General features: G+C 43.0%; 3 protein-coding genes across 4 annotated transcripts; all 3 read left to right on the top strand.

Annotated features, from left to right (window-relative positions):
• The first annotated feature begins 22 nt into the window (after window positions 1-22).
• On the top strand, window positions 23-7,530 carry si:dkey-243k1.3 (endonuclease domain-containing 1 protein-like). 2 transcript variants are annotated; one of them, XM_055514032.1, is made up of 6 exons: window positions 23-1,742; window positions 4,883-4,965; window positions 5,056-5,156; window positions 5,230-5,344; window positions 5,439-5,595; window positions 5,938-7,530. In XM_055514032.1, exons 2-6 carry the CDS (start codon window positions 4,897-4,899, stop codon window positions 6,327-6,329), a joined length of 834 nt encoding a protein of 277 aa, XP_055370007.1. In that variant the 5' UTR covers window positions 23-1,742; window positions 4,883-4,896; the 3' UTR covers window positions 6,330-7,530. The 2 variants fall into 2 exon arrangements, with proteins under 2 accessions (XP_055370007.1, XP_029028359.1); XM_029172526.3 differs by lacking the exon at window positions 23-1,742 and having other exon boundaries at window positions 3,761-4,965.
• A 645-nt stretch (window positions 7,531-8,175) lies between these two features.
• LOC114868057 (TRPM8 channel-associated factor homolog) lies at window positions 8,176-16,819 on the top strand. Its single transcript, XM_029171371.3, has 11 exons — window positions 8,176-9,154; window positions 9,349-9,565; window positions 9,662-9,953; window positions 10,052-10,344; window positions 11,938-12,112; window positions 12,219-12,313; window positions 12,570-12,780; window positions 13,416-13,652; window positions 13,993-14,201; window positions 14,595-14,708; window positions 14,788-16,819. Exons 1-11 carry the CDS (start codon window positions 8,415-8,417, stop codon window positions 15,028-15,030), a joined length of 2,826 nt encoding a protein of 941 aa, XP_029027204.2. The 5' UTR covers window positions 8,176-8,414; the 3' UTR covers window positions 15,031-16,819.
• Window positions 16,820-17,477: 658 nt separating this feature from the next.
• LOC114867600 (NACHT, LRR and PYD domains-containing protein 12-like) lies at window positions 17,478-24,153 on the top strand. Its single transcript, XM_055513799.1, has 11 exons — window positions 17,478-17,706; window positions 17,929-18,128; window positions 18,249-19,609; window positions 19,998-20,425; window positions 20,534-20,710; window positions 20,843-21,016; window positions 21,302-21,475; window positions 21,861-22,028; window positions 22,170-22,343; window positions 22,597-22,773; window positions 22,860-24,153. The coding sequence occupies exons 1-11, from the start codon at window positions 17,582-17,584 to the stop codon at window positions 23,104-23,106; spliced, it is 3,405 nt and encodes a 1,134-aa protein (XP_055369774.1). The 5' UTR covers window positions 17,478-17,581; the 3' UTR covers window positions 23,107-24,153.
• Window positions 24,154-25,858: the final 1,705 nt, after the last annotated feature.

The following is a 25,858-nucleotide window of genomic DNA, read 5'->3' as shown; positions in this document are numbered from 1 at the left end:
GTCTGCTCCGTCTGGGTGTCTGTGTTGCTGCCAACTAGGACAGCTCACCAGTCAGTTTAACATTTTTTTCTCAGGTGGGGAGGACTTTGGAGCCCACACAGTTCTTCCCTCACATGCAGTTCCATTTTCAAGCTGGAACGATTTTTTATTTCCTGATTTCAGTGTGCAGATAATCTAACAAAGCCTGTTTAAAGTCTGTTGTCAGACTAGCAGTTCTCATCTTAAATTTAAATGCACTTTCTAGCTTAAACACATTGACTAGAAGATTTATTTTTTTGCAGAACACCCAAAGTACTCGTTATTGCTAATAAATGTGTTTGAAAAAGGGACAAATTGGCTGTGAAAAAGACAAAAGATTAAAGGACACCGTTGTTGTGTACAGTATGTGTAGCTGGGCTGAAAAAGTGGGAATTGGAGGACAAAGCAGTCCCATTGTCCACAGTTGTTGTTTTTTTAACAACACTGCAGAAGAGAATACATTTTGCTATTCAGGGCAGGTACAGTTTTGCTATTTGTGATGTATTCCAGGAGATGAGACATTCATCATAGCTGCTGTGTTGGCCAGACCTGGCTGAGCAACAGCAGCAGGGTGAAGTCAAGCTGATCAACAATTCCATTTTTGCCTTCCTCGCTTCCTTCCAGAAGCCAGAAAACCAAAAAACTAATGCACACACTCGGTTCCTTGGGGGAATATAGGTATTTTTAACAATATGCTCCGAAAAAATCCAATTCCTCCATCCATCCTTTGGCACAGCTCCAACCTTTTCCAAAATCCTGAACGCCACCCCAACCCCCGCCAAGAAGCACATACAGAAGCCCACATGCACACGCTCACACACAGACGTGCACTTTTACACACATACTGTAGGCTGCATGCACCCACTCACACACATACAGCCTAGAGCCCCCATCTTCTTATGAGCTTCATTACTCTGACCCCAGTCTCCCTTTCATGTCTCAGAGGATGTTTATGCTGTGTGTGTGTGTGTGTGTGTGTGTGTGTGTGTGTGTGTGTGTGTGTGTGTGTGTGTGTGTGTGTGTGTGTGTGTGTGTGTGTGTCATACCCAATAGAATATGTGTATGTATATTTTTTTGAGGCCCAGAGTAAGCAAAAGTGTGTTTTTGTGCATGTGTACACTGTGACTACTGTATAGTGTGCATGCAGAGTGTGGTTGTGTGTGTACAAATGTGCATGTGTGTGTGTGTGTGTGTGTGTGTGTACGACTTCCCAGCCAATTACCACATCTCCCAGACAGACTGAGACTGCCTGGGCCCTGCCAGCCAATCAGAGTGGGGCTGCGCACTGCCGGGCCGGAGGTGGTTGCTATGGTAACCACGAGGCCTGTTTGCATGGTGGCTGATGGAAGAGTGATGGATTACAGTAATGGGATGGAGGGAGGAAGGTAGGGAAGAAGGAGGGAAGAATGGAAGGAAGACTTGAGAGGAAGAGCGAGACAGAGGGAGACGGAAAACGGGGGAGGAGGGAAGGAGGAGGTGAGGAGCAAGGAGACAGGCTCATACATAAAGATATTGGAAATGTATGAATGCATCTGAAATGAAGCGACTTAAAAAGATGAAAAAGAATGAAAGAAAATGATAAAGTGGGGGAAGAGTGGAGGAGGGGAGTATTTGAAATGGTGCTGGTGGGGGCATCCATGGTGCGAGATTGAATCCCCCGTTTTCCTTCTTCTCTCCGGGCAGAGATGTGTGTCTGGCCATCTGTCCTTGGAGCAGACCGAGAGGTAAGCATGTGGAAAGATGCAGTCTCACCTTTTTGCCTCCTCAGCAGCACTGCAGTCAGACTGTAGTAGAACTACTCCAGTGTTTCCACCCAGTTTTTACGACGCGTTCCGACTGAAACCACATTGAAATGCCAGGACAGCGTTCGCCAATAAGTCATAAAGACTCTTACAACTGTGCATGTTTTGCCAAATGCTGCCTGAAAAATGGATGTGTTTGTGAAAATCCTGAAGTGAGAAATTACAAACCAGTGTAAAATCCAATTATAGGATTGCCATTTGCTTTATCTTCATTTTTGAGTCGTTTCCTTTTCACCCAGAAGAGAAAAGCCCTCGACCAGATTGATTGTCAAGCTTTGTGCTGCACTGACATTGACTTTACCTCTCACTGTTTAGGAGGACCCATAAACAAAAAGATGCTAAAGATGCTTATTAAAAAGAAAAATATACATACACTTGCAAATTAAATAGTTTTTTTGTGTTTTTTTATTTAAATCCAATGTAGAACACAATTGATTTGGTCTTAAACATCTAGTAAGTGCGGCAAAATAGAGAGTAACAATAAACTACAAACAAAGCCAATACAGAATCAGACATAGTTTGTTTATAGAGAAGAATGTACAGCAGTGATTTATGTTTAGAATCTTATTACAAACCCTCATCACGTGTCGTCAGATATTCAGTGAAAGGCCTGTTTTGTTCTTCTTGAATAAATGAAAAATGACACTTTCAGAAAATAAAATGAGCATCATTTGATGTAGAGTATTGGCAATTTTATTCTCTTACCAAGAAAAGTCTCCTTTCATTAAGTGGGTGTTACTGTGTTTTTGGCCACTATTTTATTTTATGTCCTGTTCTTTCGTAATCAAAAAGTTTTAAAATGTTTGAATTCTGATTCTTGCATTGTAATATGGATGTCATTTCCAGTTAAACAACTTTCCCTAATGAGGAAGACCAAGCAGCAGCATAAAATGTGCAGCCTTTCAGATTTGTGCTGGTTCCTCGTTCTCCAGGGTGGAAGCACAGTATTGAACTAAAGACTCCCTGTTCGGCTGTTAATGAACAAATAGACAATAGTCGTCAAAATTAAACATTTGATAGAACATCAGCACAAATAACAAAGGTACCTTGACCTGAATGTTTTTGTTTTGCTGAAAATTGCCAAAACCAATATTTTTTTTCCCAAACTCAATCTTTATAACCAGAGACCCCAAAGGCAATTAACATCAGTTTGATTGTTAATTAACTTTCTAACCAGCCAGTCAATCAAAGTGTAGGGGATCAATGTAAATCAAAGCATTGCTGGACTCCTGAGAGGCTTCTATTGAACCCTGCATTCAGAACGTTTCTCATAAGTCCAGTTTAATGTTCATGCTCTAGATTTCCTGCTCTCACATTTGTAGTTGAAGAGTTTCCTCTCACTTACAGACGGCGACTCAGGATGCTTTTGAGGCAAGGATTAGGCTAAATCTGTGTCTGGGGATCCCAGCTCTCTGTGATCTTTTCAGGCGACAAAGTGTTGTTCAAGTCAATTAAAGATGCAGTCCACTCAAATTAACATCTGGGCCGAATCAAAAACATAAAACACGTGCTGGAATCCATCACGGCGGCAGTTCAATACCTGCTGTTGTCATTCAGAGTGTCATCTGTAATGATTATCTGCCACAATTTGCACCTTGAAGGTGTTTTAAGTGTGTGGAGATGTCTATTGAGACAAAACTTTAATTTAACTGATTGGAGTGTTGATAACACCTATCAGTCAGTGGATCATCAGCCTGCAGAATGAGCATTTTTTTTAACGAGCTCTCGAACAATCTGCAATAGAAATAGCAATTAAAAAAGCAGACTTGAGCGGTGAACTGGAAATCGCAATTCAACACTGCAACCTAGAGGCCAACGTCTGCAATGACACCTGTCTGTTACACAAACAGAAATATGAAAATTAAAAACAGAAATCCATCAAAAGGAATTTAATACACAACAATATATATGTATTTTATATTTATTTTGCTTTTGTGAAAATATTGAGTTTGTTTACATCATTTACATTTAAAATGAGACAGAACACCAAACAGTGCGGCTCATTAATTACTTTATTCATATATTTCCGCCAATAATAAAGCAATTACATCGGGCAAACACGGTTATATAATTGTGTACTGTCGGGTCGCGTCTTGAAGCAACGTCCTGTGAGATTTACACTCATTGGTTAATGTGGAGGATGTTTGTCAGCAGACTAATGGGAAAACACGGGGCTGATTAAATAAAGCTTCAGCCTTTTTATCTCATCCCTGATAGCGTTTGTGCTCCACTTTCAGGCCCGCCACCTGCCTGTCTGATGCTTTTTACTGTTTTGGGGGGGGGGGCGTCCGTTTTGATCCCGACCTGCGCCGCAGTCGTGAGAGATCCGACACCTGACCACATACTGTATGTCTGTGTAGCCAAGCAAACGCTGGTGCTGTGAAGGTACCTTCCAGAAACACATTTGAAATTTCCTGGCAGTGATCTCGAAGTGCTCATTAATAGAGTTACAACAGCAGAGTGCATTGAAACACATTCAGCTTACAGGTTCTTACTCAGCATCACAGATACGCTGGTGTATGACTATAACTGTGATCTTATTTTAAAAATATTAGATGGCAGATAAAAATAGTCTTATACATTAGCTCAGAAAGGAGTGGTTGGCACGTTACTGTACATTATATTTTTATTTGCTGATCACATCTGTGTCATTAACATTAAGCTATAATGAATCATAGTTTAGAGCAGAGCGTCAGAAAACACGCCATCATCACACTTAAATAACATTGTTCGTTCGATGTCTTACAGCATTTTCTTCACATTTTCCACCTCTGCTGAGCTCATTTTGGCCATCTCTCTCCCCCATGGTTACACACTCGCTGTCAGTCACACACATCCACGCCTCACGTGGGTGAGGAGGCCAAATTCTGGGTCATCGTGTGCAAACGTACTGTAACGCGTGAACACCAGTTCAGATAAAGGCAGAGGACAAACCAGGTGAACGGCAGGAAGTCACGCTACACCGCGCGGTGCTTCCCAGGACACGAGCTGAATATTCCTCTTTTTCCTTTATTTACACATTAACACTGCAGTAATGGCCTTTTTGGTCCATTCGACTCTAGAGAGAAGTTCCAGGATGGCGCCTCTGTTTCCTTTTCTCCTGCTGCTCGTTTCTGTCTGTGCAGACGTTGTGGAGCGTTTTGAGGTTTGTGGTCTTGTTTCAATGGATGTTAACGGTGTTTTAGCTTTTTTTTTTAATGTTACTTTACTGTGAGAGCATTTGTCATTTGTCCAGGACGTACCTGACTGCATGAAGTACTTCTATAAGAGGAAGGTGCCCCAGTGGGGGGTCTCTACACCTGGCGCTGCCCGCCTCTGTCAGCGATTCGTTAACAGGTCGCTAACGGTTTGCTCTGTTGTAGCACATTGGAACGGATATTGTGTTGTACTGATCACTGATTGTCAACAGGTACCACTTTGCCACGTTGTACGACACCAACAACCGCATCGCCGTCTACTCTGCGTATCAGTTCCAGCCCAGTAACGGAGGTGGCAGGGAGAGCAGGTGGTTTGTAGAGCCCCAGGTTGGTAAAAGGCTGCAAAGTTAGGATCCTTCTCCAAAATAAAAGTCTTTGACGTCATTTGCTTGTTAAATTGAACTAATCAATGTGTTTACAGCTTGTAGACAAATCGTGGCAAGCCGAGATGAAGGATGGCTACTGGCTGGAGAAGGACCACCCTGGGGTCTACCAGGGGCTGAAGCAGGCGCTGAATGAGGATTACACACACTCTGGCTTTGACCGTGGTCACCTCAACCCTAACGGGCACCATGCAGGTGGGAGGCTGGACCTTCTACAGGCAGTGGAGGGTGGGGGCAGCAGGTGGCAGTGTCCACCAGCTAGAGACACTAGACGAGCTCAGCGCTGGCACCTCTGGCAACTTAGGAATGTTTTATTACTGCAGATCCGTGTTTAACTAGCACTGCTGTAACCTTGACTTTGGACTAGACACTCAGTCAAGAGTTTTCACGCGTAATTTCATTAAAATAGCAATATTCTAAAATTAGACAATCTCACCACAGACTCATCTTCACACACCACGATTTGATGTCTTAATATTTTTCACATATTTTTATCAAACTCACACTATAGTCTTTGTACTTGCCCCGTTTTTACAGTCCCAAGCCGCAATGCCACGTTCACCCTGACCAACGTGGTTCCTCAGAACCCCAAGCTCAACCAGAACGCCTGGAGCAACCACGAGTCGTCGCTCACCAAGCTGTTCAACTCAAAGTGCTCCACGGCCTACGTCCTGGTTGGCGCTGTTCCCTCTGCAAACAACTGGATCGTCAAGAACAATGTGAATCGCGTGAACATCCCCGACTATGTGTGGAATGCCTACTGCTGTGTGGACAACAACGAGCAGCCCGTTGAGAGCGGCGCTGCCACGGCGAGGAACACAGAGGCCAATTTGGTGGAGAAGCTGAGTTTGGATCAGCTGAAGGAGTTCCTGCAACAGTTCTCTAAACAACCGACAGGGGAGCTGTTTTACAACAACTGCAAGGCATAAGACGAGCAGACGGACAATGAAAAACATTTTAGGCAGATTCATAAAAGTACATTATTATAGTGAAAGACCATAATTTAATCAGAATAATCTTAAGTGCTTTAAAATTATGAAACTTCATAATGGATGCAGCAGAAAAGAATGAAATTATGCGCATGATTACTGCATGTGTGTATTTGTAAACTAATGTACTGTAAGATTTCAAGCTGCAACCCATGAAAGCCCTTGGCGTGGTTAACCTGGAGCTAACCTTTAGGGAGACTAAATTTATTTAAATACAAAGGTGAAAACCAATGAGTAGTAAAATAAGAATCACACTCACCCTGCCAGTCTTCTGTTACTCTATTATAGAAAGTACTAAAACAAAGTCTTATTAAGGGTGTTACCATTTCATGTTAAGGACATATTCTAAAGATCATACGGATTCGAAATTCATTACGGATTATAAATACACCACGTACACTACGCTACACGTTGCGTAATTCTTATGTGGGTTGGAGAGATAGTCGCAATACAATAGAGAACTGCCTCTTCAGAACAGAGGAACCATTCCCTATAGCAGGATGCTGCAGCTGTTTTTCCAGTTAAACACACTGCTGTGAACAACCTTCCTTGGAAAGCAGGGCAGAGGAGATACTCCAAAGGTGTCAGACAGCTAAGTGAACCTGCATCTGGTCTATCACACTACAACTGGACCTTGTCGGTAGACAATAATCTGCAACCATCTTACAGCAGCTCTTGCTCAGCAGTTAAATAAACTTGTAATATAATACAATGAAAATAAGCAAAAATTAAGATGCTTCACTGAGTTCTATTATTTTACTGTTTGTTATTTGTGCATTTTTATTAGTTGTGGTGTTGTAGTAGTGTTACACAAAGAAATAAATGCTTTGGGCTTAATTTAGACATAAAGCACTTAGCTTGCTAGTCCTGTCTATACTGTACAGCCACAGCAGCTCATTATCATATGTTACCAGGACACATCAACAGGTGTTGATTGTTGGCATTGTTTGAGGTACAGTATAAAAGAGAACATAGGGCTGACCTATTCTTCCTACAACTTAAGGCTGTGTGAGATTACACCTGATATCACACTCACGGCAAGCCTGGACAGTAATCTGACAGTCAGTACTGATAATACTGATTACCTATAAATCAACTACTATTTTATTACTGGTTAGTGTGTTGCAATTTAATAAAGGTAACTGTTTTTTCTTCATGCATATTGTTAAATTTGGATGTGAGCATGATAAGGTCCAGTGGTAAAATGAATCATTTACAAAGCACTAGACTTTATCTACTGTATACTGTATTTGAATCCAAATGCTGTACAGTAGTTCCTTGTAATCACTGTAATCATTTACCTAACATTACCTAATCGTGCGTACCAAAGTACACCTTTCATTTCCTCTTGTGATACAATGACTCTTCTATATTTATCTGACAGCTACATACGTATTCAGATTATTTGTTATCAGATGTGACATCAGTCTTTCCCCCTCTATGGGCTTCACGCTGACTTAATTACAGTCTTAGAAACGACATCTAACCACTCATTGATCAGTCACTATTTAATGTGGTCACTCAACATTTCACCACAAAACAGAAAAGGTAAGAGGAACTTTTTCAACTACTGCTCAATGAGCAAAACCTATTTCTATTGCTAACATACTTCCCATACCGAACATATAGTTCAGAACCTCAATGTGAGGTCACATTTGACCTTTATTAACATGAGATTCCACTTAGTTGCAATAGATGACTGATTGCTAGCTTAAAGGTTTCATTAATCTTCTACCTCATCTGCTTGTATTGACATGTAGAGTACAGAAACTTGAGAGGGCAGGTATTTACTCTCTTTTACATTGGTTTATATAAACCATATTTCAGGTATATGAAGTATATGAAGAAAAGATTTCAGTGAATTTTGTGTTGAAGATGCATTATGACATTTTACATGAGAACTAAAGGATTTTCCAGGCGTGGACGCACTATGCCACCCCCAATGCAACACAGAAGCCGATCGGTTACACTGGAAAGTGCTGTTCAACCCGTTACGTCACTTTCTACCTTAACTAATAATAAGGAATGTTCTGTTTGTCTCTCAGATCAAACACTTTTCATTCTGCAAGTTCCGGAACACTTGTACGAATAAATAGTCCACCTATACACTTTAACTCTCCAACCATGCCATTCCAATCCACTGAGCCCCACCATGAAGCCTATATGTCCCTGACGAAGGGACTGAAAGAGCTGAACTTTGAGGATCCCTCTGTCCCATGTGACCTATTGCTGACTGGAGATCAAGCCTTTCCTTTGGCAATGAACAGCCAAGGCCAGGTTCTGATGGCTGTTTCTCTGTATGGCAGTGGAAGGATTGTGGTGCTGAGTCATGAGACCTACCTGTACCTCTTTCCCACTCTGGTAGAAAACGCTCTGACATGGTTGACAGGGGATGGCTCCAACAACCAAGTGGGGGTCCAACAAAATCTCAAGGCAGTGGCTGATAGGCTCAATAAATCCAAATTCCAAGTAAAAGTTGTGGGAGATTTTAGTAACAACCTTGGGGTTGGTGTGTATGTGACAGACGCCTACAGCGTGGGTAAAGACCCAAAGGACCTGGTGGCATTTCTGAAAGCTGGAGGAGGAGTGTTGATTGCAGGTCAAGCTTGGAACTGGGCTGCAAATCACCCAAAGGAAAATGTTATAATTGATTTTCCAGGAAATAAAGTCTCAAGTGTGGCAGGAATTTACTTCTCTGACATTTATGGCCAGACAGAAATCCTGCCTGTGTACCCACAGATCCCATCCTCCTGGAAGGCTTTGAGGTATGTTGATTGAATATCTAAATGTAACAGAAGCTTTGACTTCACTGACATGTCCTGTCGTTCCACACAATTCTTTATGCTCATGATATACCAAATGTTATACAAGTCATCACTTGTCTGGAATAAATGTGGACTTCACCCAAACATGTTTTCTCAACCAGCTTTATCCTGTTACTTCCCCCTTTCATACTCAGAGTTGGTAAGGACTTCAGAGGTGACTTGGAGTTCCTACTCAAGGGAATTTCAGAGTTGAACATTGCAAAGGGGTTTGTGGCTTCTGAGGTTTTGGTCCATGGGCCTCTCTCCTTCCCTGTGGGTACCACAGAGGATGGACGGACATTTCTGGCAGGGGCCTACTATGGAAAAGGAAGAGTTGTTGTAGTTTCACATGAAGGACAACTGAAAATAGAGGTGAGGTGCAGAATATATGAATTAATGCCTCATCTGTGACATTTACTGCTGAGTGACCATCAAAATGTTTTGGGGGATAATTGATCTTTGTTACAGACCATGGCTCCTTTTTGGAACAACGCCATCAACTGGTTGGATGAAAACCGTAAAGGCGTCATTGGCGTTTCTCCAGATCTTGATCAAGCCTTCACCCTCTACAGGAAGTCAGGGTTTAACTGTACAAAGACAACGTTCAGGAAAGATCTGAGTGTGTTTGTGTGCACAGCGTACACTGAGGAAAATGAAAAGGAAATCCAGGACTTTGTAGCAGAGGGAGGAGGCCTGCTCATTGGTGGACATGCGTGGTGGTGGGCATATACACACCCAAACCCAATGACTGACTTCTCAGGTAAGATAGTGTGATGGCTGAACTCCATATTATTAATGATACAGCACATCATGCTGAGGGTCCTATAATAAATGTCTGTCATGTTTCTGTACTTTCAGGGAATAAAATCCTGAACAAGATGGGCTTAAGCCTGTTGGAGAAGACGATTGAGGAAGGTTCCTACAAGGTTCCTGATCTCACTCAGTCTAAATCCCACTTCTGCTATCTTCTACGCCGTGTTGCTGCTCATGTCATCAAAGGGGAAGCACTGACAAAGTATGAGGAGCAAAGCCTTAAGAAACTGGGTTCTGACTGTGCCAGCTATCTGCAGATAAAGGCTTGTGACTGCTACTCCTATGCACTGGTGGTGTCGACGCTCACTGACATCCTGAAAAAGTCAGGCATATCACAGGTGAGCAGCAGGTACTGTAAAGTCATTTGTAACTTAGTTCATGTCATATACAGTAGAAGACAATCCTACATTGGCATGATTTGGGTTTTAAGTTGAATGAGCAATGTTTCCACATGTCTGCAATACAAATAGTTTGATCATAGAAACAGTACGTTTAAATAAACTTTACACTACATTGTCATGTTTGCATGGGAGTTGGTAGTAGTAATTCATGTTGATGTTGTAAGACACAAATCTCATTTCTTTGCTGTGTGTTGAACAGATGTGCTGTGTATTTCCCATTAAGTGATTAAATTTTATTATGATTTCTACTATTTTATTTTATTACACATAATAACGGGTTAACTATGGGGTGCCGAATGTAAAAGGAGCACCTATAACTAGTTTTCTCAAATTTAATTAAATGACACAACATGTTTTCTCACATTTAGTTAAATGTGCAAAAGTCTAAATTTAAATGTTAAATATAAATGTTAATGTAAATGTAAATGTAAATGTAAATGTAAATATTAAATGTTAAATGTAAATGTTAAATTTAAATCTAAATGTTAAATGTTAAATCTAAATGTTAAATCTAAATGTAAATGTTAAATGTTAAATGTTAAATGTTAAATGTTAAATGTTAAATGTTAAATGTAAATGTTAAATGTTAAATGTTAAATGTAAATGTTAAATGATCGAACCGAATATTTAAGTAGACTCCACCCCCTATTATCCTAGATCAGTGACGCGGACTCAAACACGTCAAACAGTACGCATAGCTCCGCCCACATCTGACTCTGGATCTGTGCACGAAAATAGTGGAGAGAAGCCTGAAGTCGCAGCCATCATGGCCGGCAGCTCCGACTCCCGGTGGAGGAGATTGAACGGGCTGTAACGGCAGGTGTCCAGGCTAAAAACAAAAGGTTCCAGATCGGATGTGGGCGGGGTTTGCGCGCACTGTTTGAGGTGATTGAGTTCACGTGTCTGATCTGAGACCAGCGCTGTTTGAGGGTAGGGGTGGAGTCTACTTGCACATTCATGAATATTCAGTTTACACTCGGCGAACATTTAACATTTATATTTACCATTTAACATTTACATTTAACATTTAACATTTACATTTAACATTTACATTTAACATTTACATTTAGACTGTTGCGGGGGCGGCACGGTGGTGCGGTGGGTAGCACTGTCGCCTCACAGCAAGAAGGTTCTGGGTTCACGTTTGCACGTTCTCCCCGTGTTTGCGTGGGTTCTCTCCGGGTTCTCCGGCTTCCTCCCACATTAGGTTGATTGGCTTCTCTCCATTGCCCGTAGGTGTGTGTGAATGGTTGTCTGTCTGTGTTACCCTGCGATGGACTGGCGACCTGTCCAGGGTGTACCCTGCCTCTCGCCCGTAGCAAGCTGGGGATAGGCTCCAGCACCCCCGTGACCCCGCACTAGGGAGTAAGCAGTTAAGAAAATGGATGGATGGATTTAGACTGTTGCACATTTAACTAAATGTGAGAAAACATGTTGTGTCATTTAGTTAAATGTGAGAAAACTAGTTATAGGTGCTCCTTTTACATTCGGCACCCCATAGTTAACATGTGCAATTGTTCCTTGTTCAAGGTAAATGAGAAAACCCCTGCAAAGAATCCCAGAGATCACTTTCTCCTCAGTGTAGTGACTGAGGTGTTTAGGGCTTGTCCACATCCTGATGCCGTCCTGCCGTACCTGATCAAGGAAAACGTGGAAATGCCAGTTGTCAATAACAAAAGGATCAAGATTAATGTTAATACAGCAGGTTTGTGGTGAAAACATGGGGAACACATTTTATTAATATATACATTATAGCAAGTAATCTGTGTACTTTTACTTTTCAATATTGTAAATATTGTGTGTATCCATAGGAAACGAGGAATGGATCAGTACAGGGCTCTACCTGTTTTCTGGTATGAAGACATATATGATTTGTCCTGCAGAGATCACCAACAAAGGATGGACGGTAAATTAAAATTCAAATATATATAATGGAGAGGCTTGCATATCGCAGATAAAGCATATCAATTGTTCTAACTTCTAACTCTACTATATTAAAATAATAATAATTTAACTTTGGAATTGGCAGTAGCACATCTAAAAAAAAAGTGGAAGACAAAACAGAGTTTCAGTTTTGGATGCTGGATAAGATAGTCACACACTGTTAAGTAAAACCTTTCATTCCTCCTGAAGCAGTAAAACACGTTTCATGTCTACTTCAGATCCAGATTGGCTGTCAAACTGACTTTCTGGATGCTGAGGAGTTGTGCAGAGCTCCATGTGTGTGTGAAGAGTTTTCTGTGAGCACAGATGTGATGCAGGTGTGCAACCTCTGGGGGGGGCTCCTCTACCTGGTGGCCCCACCCAACACTAAAGTAGAGAGCGTGGAGGTCATTGTGCAGACTGCTGTACTTGCACCTTATTATAAATTTGGTAAGTGTGTGGTGATTGGCATTGGTCCACGTGGTTTACTGTATGTTTGTGTATTGCAATTGACTTTAAAGGAACACTTCACCAATTTTTAATGGGGGTTGACAAAAGCAACGTACTTTAGGGTAGTATGTAAGAATGACACTCAGTTTCTTCCATATTTTCTAGGCAGATAAATTATCATTCATTCCTTGACTGCCATGTGCTCACAGACTACAACTAGTGCTTCCTGTTTTTTTCTGTACCTGCCCCAGCAACAGTCGGGCTGTGAGGGGGCGGAGCTAAATGACATGTTGGGTCAATGTCTGCAGCTCAGGTGATTAGTCAGACGCAACGCATGCAGGTGTTGTAGGATATGACCAAAAACTAAAGTAGGGAGAAATTAAAGTAGTGGAGAAAACATGGAAAACTAAAGTAACAACAAGTTACTTTAGTTTTGCCTGTTTTCTCTGGAAATAGACCATCAATGTTAAATGTTGTATGCACAATTTTGCTGATAAAAAGTAAAAGATTTATAACACAACTTGTTTTTCAGCTGTGAAGTATTGCTTTAAGTAAGTTGAGTGAACATGTACAGTGTACACTACACTACTATATGAAACAAACTAAAGACATCACATATTCTTTGTGTTGTTCAGGTGAGACAACAGCAGCTGACTGGTTGCTGCTGCGTACGGCTCCCTCACCGTGGGCAGAGCTGGAGTTTGAGAACATCATCCTCACTGTACCATCAGAGGCTGTCCGGGATCTGGATCGTCCTGATGAGGTCGCAGCTCACTGGAATAAAGTCATGAGGGCCATCGCTGACCTGGCTGCTATACCACACAAGTTCCCTCGCAAAGAACGCTTTGTAACAGATGTGCAGATTTCACATGGTGAATATGTTTGATTGTGTAAATGTGTGTTTATTAATTGTTCCTCTGTTGAGTTACACAAAAGATAATATGACATACTGAATATATAAACTTATTTTTATCTACATGTAAATTTGTCTTCACGGTTTACGGAACCAGCACGTGTGCTCAATAGTAGCCACTGCTGTCAGAATGTCACATATTTCAAAATCAAACAACAGAGCTGCCAGTACGAAATCTACACAGTGAGATTTTTTTTTATTTGTTAATAGTTTCAGGCATTGTGTATACTGTATGACCCTTTCTGAACCTGCATAACTGAAGAGATGCTGCAAATCCGTTGTGCTTTGACTTTGCTTAGGTTGGATGCATTCAGGTTATCCCATCATGGCGTTTAGGAGCGTTGCGAAGGACTTGCTCCGTGTTCAAGACATGTGGGGTCCAATTCATGAGCTAGGACACAATCAGCAGAGAGGCTGCTGGGAGTTCCCACCACACACCACAGAGTGCACATGTAACCTGTGGTCGGTGTATGTGCACGAGGAGGTGCTGGGAATCAACAGGGCTCAGGTGCAGAAGATCACTTTTAGTTTGACACTAGAGTTGTGTTTTACCGTAATTTCCAGACTATAGAGTGCACCTGAATTCAAGCCGCACTCGTTAGATTTTAATTAAAGAAAAAAAGTTTCTTTTCATATATAGACCACATCTGTCTATAAGCCACGTTGAGCCACATGTCCACATTGTAACACAAGAAGATGAAAGATTGATAGAAATACAGTAAATGTTTTCACTTTGGTCGATGTATATGCACAAGGAGGTGCTGGGAATCAACAGGGCTCAGGTGCAGTAGATCACTTTTAGTTTGAAACAACTAGTTTTGAGTTTGGTGTTCTTTTTTGTCAGGTTTTCATTGGGATTATGTGGTTTTACAATCATCTTATTTTGTCCCTGTTATATCAGGCTCACTCACACTTGACTGTAGCAGAACGAACCACACGCATAGAGAAGTATGTAAGGAGGGGAAGGGATCTGAACAAGTGGGATGTGTGGGTGGCTCTGGAGACTTACCTGCAGGTAAGAGAGTATCACATCCTTCACATATAACAACCCATTGAACGTCCTCCAGATAACAGAAGTGTGTGCTTTGCTGTAGCTCCAGGAGAGGTTTGGCTGGGATGCCTTTAAGAAGGTGTTTGCTGCCTACCATACCATGTCCAACGTTCCCGGTGACAACAATGGAAAGATGAACCTGTACGCTGAGACCTTCTCTCAGACTGTGCAGCTGAACCTGTGTGGATTCTTCAAGGCCTGGGGCTGGCCCATCGAAGCCTCCACTGAGCAGAAGCTGTCCAACCTGCCTCCCTGGACCGACCACCCGTTGGTCAAGTATGGCTGAACTGTGTTCTGCTGCTGCTGAATTACTGTAGTAGTTAAATGAGGACTAAATTCTCAATGGATGTTTAGGGAAATTCAACATTATTCAATGAAATCGAATAGTTTTTTTTAACACACAATGATTATGTTTGACATGGGGAGAAAATGTCGTTACCAAAATAACAAGACCTCTAATTTCTGTCATGTTGACTCTATTAACCTCTAATAAACTAATCTAATAAACTAAACAGCACTGAATTAGTTGGCATTTACTGAGTGTGTACTATGTACTACTACTACTACTACTACTACTAGTACTACTACTACTAATTAGTTCTCATATATGTATTTGTGTACTTTATTATGGGTAACACCGTCACCTCACAGCAAGAAGGTTCTGGGTTCGATTCCCGGAGGCGGCCCTGGTGCCTTTCTGTGTGGAGTTTGCACGTTCTCCCCGTGCTTGCGTGGGTTCTCTCCGGGTTCTCCGGCTTCCTCCCACAGTCCAAAAATGTGCATTAGGTTGATTGGACTCTCACCATTGCCCGTAGGTGTGAGTGTGTGTGTAAATGGTTGTCTGTCTCTGTGTACCCTGCCTCTCGCCCATAGCCAGCTGGGTTAGGCTCCAGCACCCCGTGACCCCGCATTAGGGAATAAGCGGCTTGGAAAATGGATGGATGGATGCATTTTAAAGTCAGGATTTGCAAGCAAAGTGTCTTAGTGTTTAGTTCGTGGCTACTGACAAGATGAAATCCAGAGTGTGAGCGCTTTTCAGCTAAATTGTGATCACACTTCTCAGCCTCCCCAGGAAGCTAGAGGACCTGATCTCATTAGAGCAGAGCACTTGAAGTTTGCAAGTCCCAAGGTGGCAGCATTACTAGCCATCTGTCAATCTGCATGACTCACGGGATGCTCCCAGATACCTTGCTCGCCATTACCCTGGTGCCTGTTATTAAGGATAAAACTGGGAAAGTGGGTTTGTCTGATAACTATAGGTCTATTACTTTAGCAAGTGTCATTCCTAAAGCCCTGGAAATAATATTACTAGACTGAATAAATGTGTATATTGGAACCACTGACAATCAAAATGGGCTCTATAGTTGGGACACTCTGATCAATCATTTCATGTATGCTGATGACTTGGTTATTCTGTCTCCTAGCAGTGCAGGTTTTAAGCAACTACTGTATTGAATATTTGCTCAGAGTATGGTTCTAAATATGATGTTGTATATAATGCTAAGAGGAGCATGGTGATGAGATTTAGGACGGAGGAAGACAAAGATTCATGTTTTCCTGAGTTCTGTTTGTCTGGGAAATCATTGCAGGTATGTAGCAAGATTAAATATCTGGGGCACCTGATCTGCTGGCAGATGACGATATTGCAAGGCAGTGTCATGTGTTATACGCTAAAGGTAACATGTTGGTTTGAAAATTTCATCTGTGTTCAGACCCTGTGAAAATCAATCTCTTTAAAACATATTGTACCCCTCTGTAAAGCACAGATGTGGATTCAGTACAAAAGTCATCCATGCATAAAATACAGGTAGCGTATAATGACTGCTTTAGGATGTTGTTGGGTAAGCCCAGGTATTTCAGTGCTAGTGAACTGTTTTGTAATGCAGATGTAAGCTCATTTCAAGCCCTGCTAAGGAAGCTAATGATTACATTTGGTAATCAGGTTGACAATTCCAAAAAGCACAATATGAAGCTGCTCTCAGAACCATACTTCAATGCGGTAAGATATTATTTGCCCTTTCTGAAACACTGGTATAGCTTGATTATGATTTTATATATCTATATGATCGTATATATAAAAGTATGCGCATATATATGTATATGTTTATATGTGTGTATGTATATTTTTTAAATTTTGACTTCTGTGTTGTTGTATTGTCTATATGGACTTTTAAGTCTGTTAATAAAGTTGTATTAACCTTTCACATTTCTAATTCTTTCTAAACAATAATACAACAGATGAACTGAGAACAGGCTCATATTTCTATAGGTGGAGGCTAAGTGAGAATTTAGACAGGAACTCCACTGATCTGATGGATCTAGTCACAACAGACAGACACACATGCTGATGTAAAGCTGCTCCTGTAAAGCAAAGAGAAAGTAAGAGTACGGAACCAGTTTGTTCAGATTTCAACTGCTGATGGAACAAAACAAGAAACCTGAGCAAAGGTGAGCGTTTCCTTTCCTCTTCTAACCCTAACCCTTTCAGACGTTGAGTTAAGTTGTGTTTTTGTGTTTTTTGTAATGTGTTAACATCTCTCACGTCTCAGTCTGTATTAATTTATTATAGTCGTAGATGAATCCTGCTCAAACAAGAAAAATATCCTCAGTGAAACACGGCATGAAAATGTGTAAACAATGCTGCTCAGATTGAAAAGTAACAATAAATCTGTCAATAATGATCACAGTTCTATCACAGTAAAAGTTGTGAAATTTGTATTTATAATTTACTGAACAATGTCTGTTTTTCGTTTTCGATGTCAGACCTGTTTGTCCTGATTCCTTTAGTGTGAAATCAGTCGCTGCTGCTGGTTCTTAGACAAACACAAGACTAGAAGATGAGTGAGTGTGTGAAGAAGAGAAGAGCAGCGTCTCCAGCTCCCAGTTGTGTGTCCCTGAAGAGTGACCAGTCTAGAGAAAACCCCCCATTCTTTAGTGATGAACCTGGACCCTCAGACACAAAGTAAGAAACCTGCTTCTCATACAGCAGTCTCACCCACGTTCAGCCCATCCAGTTACAGCTCAGTAGAGGACGTCATCAGGTCAGCCCACATGGGTTAGAGTTAGCAGAGTAGTTTGAGGCTGCCCACCCTCTTCCCAGTGTCATATGGAAATGCTAAAGAAACACCAGACAAGTTTAGACATGGTCACTTTTTATTTCTCATTTCATCTTTTGTCTTTGCAGGCAGCAGCCCTCCTGCTGTGTTGTGTGTGAACACAGACTGAAGGATCCAGTCTCTAGCAGCTGTGGACACTGGTTCTGCAGACAGTGCTTCAGCTCATACTGGAACCAGTCTGGACCATCAGAACACTCCTGTCCCCAGTGCGGTGAAATATTAAAAAGAGATCGACTGGACCCAACCAGTCAGACCAGCACCATCCAAAGTAAGAATGAACAAGTGGCAGATGATGATGATGATTGTTTTTGCTGAGCTAAACCATTTGTTTCTTTAGCGCAAACCATGGTGAAAATGTTCATTAGACCCTGAATCATTCTTCTTTCAGCAGATGTTGCTCTGCAGGAGGCTTTAGATGAACATAAGCTCAGTCTGAAGAACAGATGTGAACGTGTGACTGAAGGAGGTGAAACAGGAAGTGGAGTCCTCCTCACCAGCATCTACACTGACCTCTACATCACAGAGGGACAGAGTGAAGAGGTGAACACCCAACATGAGGTGAGGCATTTGGAGACAGCTTCCAAGAAGAAGACCCTCCATGAAGCTCCCATCAAGGTCCACGACATCTTTAAAGCCTCCTCTGACCCACACGGACCCATCAGACTGGTTCTGACCAACGGCGTCGCTGGCGTTGGAAAAACCTTCTCGGTGCAGAAGTTCACTCTGGACTGGGCCGAGGGCCGGGAAAACCCAGACGTCAGTGTTCTGGTTCTGCTGTCGTTCAGGGAGCTGAACCTGATCAGAGATCAGCAGCACAGTCTTCTCACGCTGCTCCATGTTTTCCATCCAACGCTCCAGAAGGTCCCAGCAGAGCAGCTCGCTGTCCTGAAGCTTCTGTTCATCTTTGACGGCCTGGATGAAAGCAGACTCTCACTGGACTTCAGCCACAGCGAGCTGGTGTTTGACGTTACACACAAGTCATCGGTCAACGTGCTGCTGACCAACCTCATCCAGGGGAACCTGCTTCCCTCGGCTCTGGTCTGGATCACTTCCCGACCCGCAGCGGCCCATCGGATCCCTCCTACGTGTGTGGACAGGGTCACAGAAGTACGAGGCTTCACCGACGCCCAGAAAAATGAGTACTTCAGGAGGAGATCCACAGAGGATCTGTCCAACAGAATCATCTCACACGTCAAGACGTCCAGAAGCCTCCACATCATGTGTCAGATCCCAGTGTTCTGCTGGATCACTGCTACGGTTCTGGAGCACATGTTGACTACAGAGCAGAGAGGAGAGCTGCCCAAGACCCTGACAGACCTGTACTCACACTTCCTGCTGGTCCAGACCAAGAGGAAGAAGAACAAGTACCATGAGGGACATGAGACGAGTCCACAGGAGCTGACGGAGGCTGACGGGGAAGTTCTCCTGAAGCTGGGGAGGCTGGCGTGGGAACATCTGCAGAAAGGAAACATCATGTTCTACCAAGAAGACCTGGAGCAGTGTGGTCTAGATGCAACAGAGGCCTTGGTTCACTCAGGAATCTGTACAGAGATCTTCAAAGTAGAGAGTGTGGTCATTCAGAAAACCGTCTACTGCTTTGTCCATCTGAGCGTTCAGGAGTTTCTGGCTGCCGTCTACATCTTCCACTGCTTCACCAACAAGAAGTCAGAGGTTCTGGACAACTTCCTGGAAAAAGAATGCACCATGTTCTCCCTTGATTTCTTTCTAATGGAAACAATGACCAAATCCATCCATCCATCCATTTTCTGAACCGCTTACTCCCTAGTGCGGGGTCACGGGGGTGCTGGAGCCTATCCCAGCTGGCTACGGGCGAGAGGCAGGGTACACCCTGGACAGGTCGCCAGTCCATCGCAGGGCAACACATAGACAGACAACCATTCATTCACACACTCACACCTACGGGCAATGGAGAGAAGCCAATCAACCTAATGCACGTCTTTGGACTGTGGGAGGAAGCCGGAGAACCCGGAGAGAACCCACGCAAACACGGGGAGAACGTGCAAACTCCACACAGAAAGGCACCAGGGCCGCCTCCGGGAATCGAACCCAGAACCTTCTTGCTGTGAGGCGACAGTGCTACCCACCGCACCACCGTGCCGCCCCCATGACCAAATCCCTGAACAGTCAAAGTGCTCATCTCGACCTGTTCGTTCGCTTCCTTCATGGCCTCTGTCTGGAGTCCAACCAGAGAATGTTAGGAGGTTTGCTGGGTCACACGAAGAACGTTCAGCAAACCGTCATAGAGAGAACCATCAGGAACCTGAAGAAGATGAACAATGACCAAATCTCTCCAGACAGAAGCATCAACATCTTCCACTGTCTGATGGAGATGAACGATCGCTCAGTCCATCAGCAGATCGAAGACTTCCTGAAGTCAGGGGACATATCAGAGAAGAGACTCTCTGCCATCCACTGCTCAGCTCTGGCCTACATGCTGCAGATGTCAGAGGAGGTTGTGGAGGAGTTGGACCTGAAGAAGTACAACACATCATGGGAGGGACGACTGAGACTGATTCCAGCTGTGAGGAACTGCAGAAAGGCTCAGTGAGTTTACTCTGTTGTTAGAAGGAACCTGGTTATTGACACTAGTTGCTCAGGTTTTCTATTTTTTATGATCTTCTGACTTCTATTTGTCTATTTTTAACGTCACAGACTTTCTGGCTGTGGACTGTCAGAGACTCATTGTAAAGTTGTGGCCTCAGCTCTGATGTCCAACCCTTCACATCTGACAGAGCTGGACCTGAGTAGAAACTACAACCTGGCAGATTGTGGAGTGAAGCTACTTTGTGCTGGACTGGAGAGTCCACACTGTCGACTAGAACGTCTAAGGTTAGTGTGGAGCCCTGTGGCCTCAGTGGGTGAACACATTCTGTAAACCTGTAATATACAGTATAAGACATTATGGACCCACCAATAAACAGAGCAGCAAAAAGAAATGTAACATCTTTATGTTTTATCTAGATTGAAGTCCTGCAGGTTGTCAGAGACCAGCTGTGGTTCTCTGGGCTCAGCTCTGAGGTCCAACCCGTCCCATCTGACAGAACTGGACCTGAGTGACAACCAACTGGAGGATTCAGCAGTGGAGCAGTTGTGTGGTTTCCTGGAGAGTCCAGACTGTCGACTGGAGACTCTGAGGTGAGGTCCAGTTATTAAGTTTTGTTCTGATTAGGAGGATGTGAAGCTGATATTTTTTGATCATTGTTTGTGCTATAGTCTGGTTTCTCCTCAGTGGTTTAGTTCATTAATCGCAACGTAACAAGGTTAGGTTAAAAAATATATAAGCTAGAGACTGTCACTGTTTCACTGTTATTTTACTGTTTTTAATCTCCATCTTTTGGTTTCAGGTGTTTCTTTTTTAAACTCCAGTAATGTCAATTAAAGCTTCTTTCTGACTAAAGGGATCACATGTCATTAACACAGATTGAGTGAATGCAGCTTGTCAGAGACCAGCTGTTGTTCACTGGTCTCGGCTCTGAGGTCCAACCTGTCCCATCTCACAGAACTGGACCTGAGTAGCAACCAGCTGCAGGATTCAACAGTGGAGCAGTTGTGTGGTTTCCTGGAGAGTCCAGACTGTCGACTGGTGACTCTGAGGTTGGCTTCATGCTTCAGATTCCTGTTGATCATCAGTAGTAGTTCATCAACTCTGCAGCCCCACTATTTCTAGAATCAGCAGGATGTTTCCTATTGATGGTTATATTTATTCCTCCACTTGCTCTGACCAGATGATTCATCAGCAAATGGTTGTTTACAGTACAGTAGGTCACATGTGTAGCTGGGACCAGTAACTAATTCAGTGTCTGTTTATTGTGTCGTCTGCAGCAGCAGGTGGAGCCTTAATAATGAAACATGAGTTGTAGAAATGAAATGAGTTGTAGTGTTTGAGTGAGTGTAGACTTACAGAACCTGTGTTAGCAGGAGTCCTGATCCTGTCTAAGGGGCCAGATAATAAAACTAATGTTAAACTCCTTTCCTACAGCTTAAAAGGATGTGTGTTGTCAAACATCAGCCTTGTTTCTCTGGCTCTGAAGTCCAACCCGTCACATCTGAGAAGACTGGATCTGAGCGAGAACAGCATCCAGAACCAAGACATGAAGAAGCTGTGTGGTTTCCTGCAGAGTCCGGACTGTCGACTGGAGACTCTGAGGTCAGACCGTTAGTTTATTTCATGTTCAGACTATTGACATGTGAAGGTGAGGTTAAGCTACAGACACAGGTCTTCCAGTCATGTACTAAAGCCAACACTTCAACTACAACACTAAATATTCAGGTTTTATTCTTTATATAGACTGAGTTCCTGCAGGTTGTCAGAGATCAGCTGTGGTTCTCTGGCCTCAGCTCTGAGGTCCAACCCGTCCCATCTGACAGAACTGGACCTGAGTGAGAACAAGCTGCAGGCTTCAGCAGTGGAGCAACTGTGTGGTTTCCTGAAGAGTCCAGACTGTCGACTGGAGACTCTGAGGTTGGACACGTTTTCAATGTTCGTTTCCGGATAACTGTAAAGTGAATGTTGTTGCTGCTATGGGTTATTTAACATACACTCTTCTAACATTGAAAGCACAGCTGTTCTATTAGTTCCCCTTGTCTATTGAAATGGTGTTCAGCACATGCTTCTTGTTTGTGTTGCCTCTGGTTGGTGGAGCTGAGTCATTGGTCACATGAACAAACACTTACCTGGTACCTGGTGTTTAAAATGCTCACTTCTCTTTGTTCAGACTGAATAGGTGCAGTTTAACAGAGATCAACTGTTCCAGTCTGGCCTTAGCTCTGAGGTCCAACCCGTCTCATCTGAGAGAACTGGACCTGAGCTCGAACACACACCTACTGGATTCAGGAGTGAAGCAGCTCTGTGTTTTCCTGGAGAATCCAGCCTGTCAACTGGAGATCCTGAAGTCAGACACTGTTTTTATTCATTGATTTAACCATTTATTTATTAAATGGATTCAAGCAGAATCCTGAAGTTATGTTCTTTTCTCAGATTAAGTCACTGCAGTTTGTCAGAGGTCAGCTGTAAACTTCTGGCCTCAGCCCTGAAGTTAAACCCTTCTTATCTGAGAGAACTGGACATGGATTACAACAACCTGTCAAACTCAGATGTGAAGCCACTGTATGAACTATGGAAGAGTCCTGACTATGGACTAGAGAGACTGAGGTCAGTAAAGGTCACACTGAGCATCACAGCACAGATCCAACCTTCTCTGATTATTTGGGAGGAGAAACTGTGACATGTGGTGATGTTAATAGGTTTTGGACATTTTCTCTCTTGGTTGTTATTTTAGCTTTTCTCTGTCCTGTGTTTACTGGTACAACTCTACCATCAAAGCCACAAAGAGGCTGCAGAGCACTTTAAAGTGTGCACTTAAATCTCAGGGATGGCTCTGAATGAGTGTTCTACCTGTACCAGGTTAGGACAGAAGAAGGTCCAGGCAGGTTCTAGTCAATATTCACATAGTTGAGGTTGTTCCTGCTTGACCTCATTCACCAACATGTGGGACAAACAGACTGTTAATTCTGCTTCTATTCATTAATTTTCCTGTATTTTCCTTTCCCAACAGTTGCCAGTTCTGAGGGTTTCTGAGTGTTCAGGCTGAGCTTCAGGTGGTAAAGAGGGTGTCTGTTAACCACAGCTGCAGGTAGAAGGCAGCTGCTGAGCCAGGCACAGGTTTGACACTGAGGACACTGGTCACAGAACATAAAACCACGTGAACCTGCATCACAGTAAAACGCTGATCAGATTATCAGAGGACGCTTCTGAGCTTCAAAAGTAATTACAGTTACAGTCTGTGAACTTGTCTCTGGTTCTGATTATCAACACCAATAATACTGTGCTTAGTGTCTGAATCAAAACATCTTCATTAACCATATAAAGAAGGGGACGCTTCTGAGCTCCACAAGTAATTACAGTTAATGACACAGTGACTGTACGTTAACTGTAACATTTTCTTTTCTCTAGAACCATTGCTGTTAACATCTACATCAGTGGACATAGATCTATGAAGTTCTTTCTGGTTCTGATTATCACAACCAATAATACTGTGTTTAGTGTCTTAATTAAAACATCTTTATCATTATTCATATAAAAAAAATCTATTTTGCATGTTGGGTTTTATTATTTTACGGTTTCACATTTCTTTTTTTGAGTCTTTAGTTCCGTTTGTTTATTGTTTAACAAAACAATAAAGTTAGGATTGAATGGATGAATAATGAAAGTTGATCATAGGTTGAATTACTTCATGTACACTGCTCAAAAAAATAAAGGAAACATTTAAACACCACAATGTAATTCCAGGTCAATCACATTTTTGTGAAATCAAACTGCCCACTTAAGAAGCAGTACTGACTGACAATCACTTTCACATGCTGTTGTGTAGGTGAAATAGCAAACAGGTGGAAATTATAGGCAACTAGCAAGACCCCCCAATAAAGGAGTGGTTTTGCAGGTGGTGACAACAGACCACTTCTCAGTTCTTTATTTCTGGCTGATGTTTTGGTCACTTTTAAATGCTGGCGGTGCTTTCACTATAGTGGTAGCATCAAATGGAGTCTACAACCCACACAAGTGGCACAGGTACTGTAGTGCAGCTGATCCCGGATGGTGCATCAATGTGAGCTGTGACAAGGTTTGCTGTGCATGGAGGTGCTACCAGGAGACAGGCCAGTACATCGGGAGACGTGGAGGAGGCTGTAGGAGGGCAACAACCCTGCAGCAGGACCGCTACCCCCCCCCCCCCCCCCCCCCCCCCCCCCCCTCTGTGCAAGGAGGAACAGGAGGAACACTGCCAAAGCCCTGCAAAATTACCTCCAGTAGGTCACAAACGTGCATGTGTCTGCTCAAACGGTCAGAAACAGACTCCATGCGGGTGGTATGAGGGCCCCACGTCAACAGGTGCAGTACAGCCCAACACTGTGCTGGATGTCTGTACTCTTCACAGATGGCAGTAGGTTCACACTGTCACACGCTGAGCAGGAAAAAGAGATGTAGAACCCACATGCACAACACGAGAGACAGGACCTTAACGTAACAGGGCTCAATGGCATTTATTCCAAAGTAGCAGGCAAAAGCGTGGTCAGGCAGGCAGCGGTCAAACACGAGTCAATCCAGCACAGGCTGAGGTACTGACAGGGCGCAGGCGAAAGCAGGGTCAGAAGACAAGAACGGTTTGAGGTCATGCACTGGCTGGTAATCTGCTAGACCTTGTGTGGCTGGAGTGTGTCAGCAGTTCCTGCAAGACAAAGGCATTGATGCTATGGACTGGCCCACCTGTTCCCCAGACTTGAATCCAGTGGAGCACATCTGGGACATCGTGTCTCACTCTATCCACCAACACCACGTTGTATCACAGACTGTCTAGAAGGTGGCGGGTCATTTAGTCCAGGTCTGGGAGGAGATCCCTCAGGAGTCCATCCACCACCTCATCAGGAGCCTGCCCAGGCGTTGTAGGGAGCTCAAAAAGGCACGTGGAGGCCCAACACACTACACTACTGAGCTTCATTTGACTTGTTTTAAGGACATTACATCAAAGCTGGATCAGCCTGTAATGTGTTTTTCCTCTTCTATTTGTGTGACTCCGAATCAAGAACTCCATGAATTAAAAAAATTGATTTTCATTTTGTTGTCAGCACATTCAACTATGAAAACAATAAAGTATTTATTAAGATTTTTTTCATATCTACTGGTAAGATGTGTTATTTTAGTGTTCCCTTTATTTTTTTAGCCAGGGTAGTTATTTGTGAATTAATAATTGAATGAAGGAAATGTCAGTTTTCCTGACACCTCCTGGTAATGTGAGGAAATAGGAGCCTTCCCTGGTTTAGACTTTCGTAGAATGTTGGCGTGTGCTGATCCTCAGTCTGGGTTCACTGAGTTGATCCAGTTATTCACCTCCAACAGGCTGAGGAGCTGACTGACAGGTCCTTCCTCAGCACAAATACAGAGCTCTGCTTCCACTATGCAGTTGCTGTGGATTTGAATTATTT

The sequence above is a fragment of the Betta splendens genome, chromosome 13 (genome assembly GCF_900634795.4).
Source record: "Betta splendens chromosome 13, fBetSpl5.4, whole genome shotgun sequence".
Lineage (NCBI taxonomy): Eukaryota > Metazoa > Chordata > Actinopteri > Anabantiformes > Osphronemidae > Betta > Betta splendens.
The sequence above is the reverse complement of the archived record's forward strand: the minus strand, read 5'-3'. Positions and strand labels throughout refer to the sequence as shown.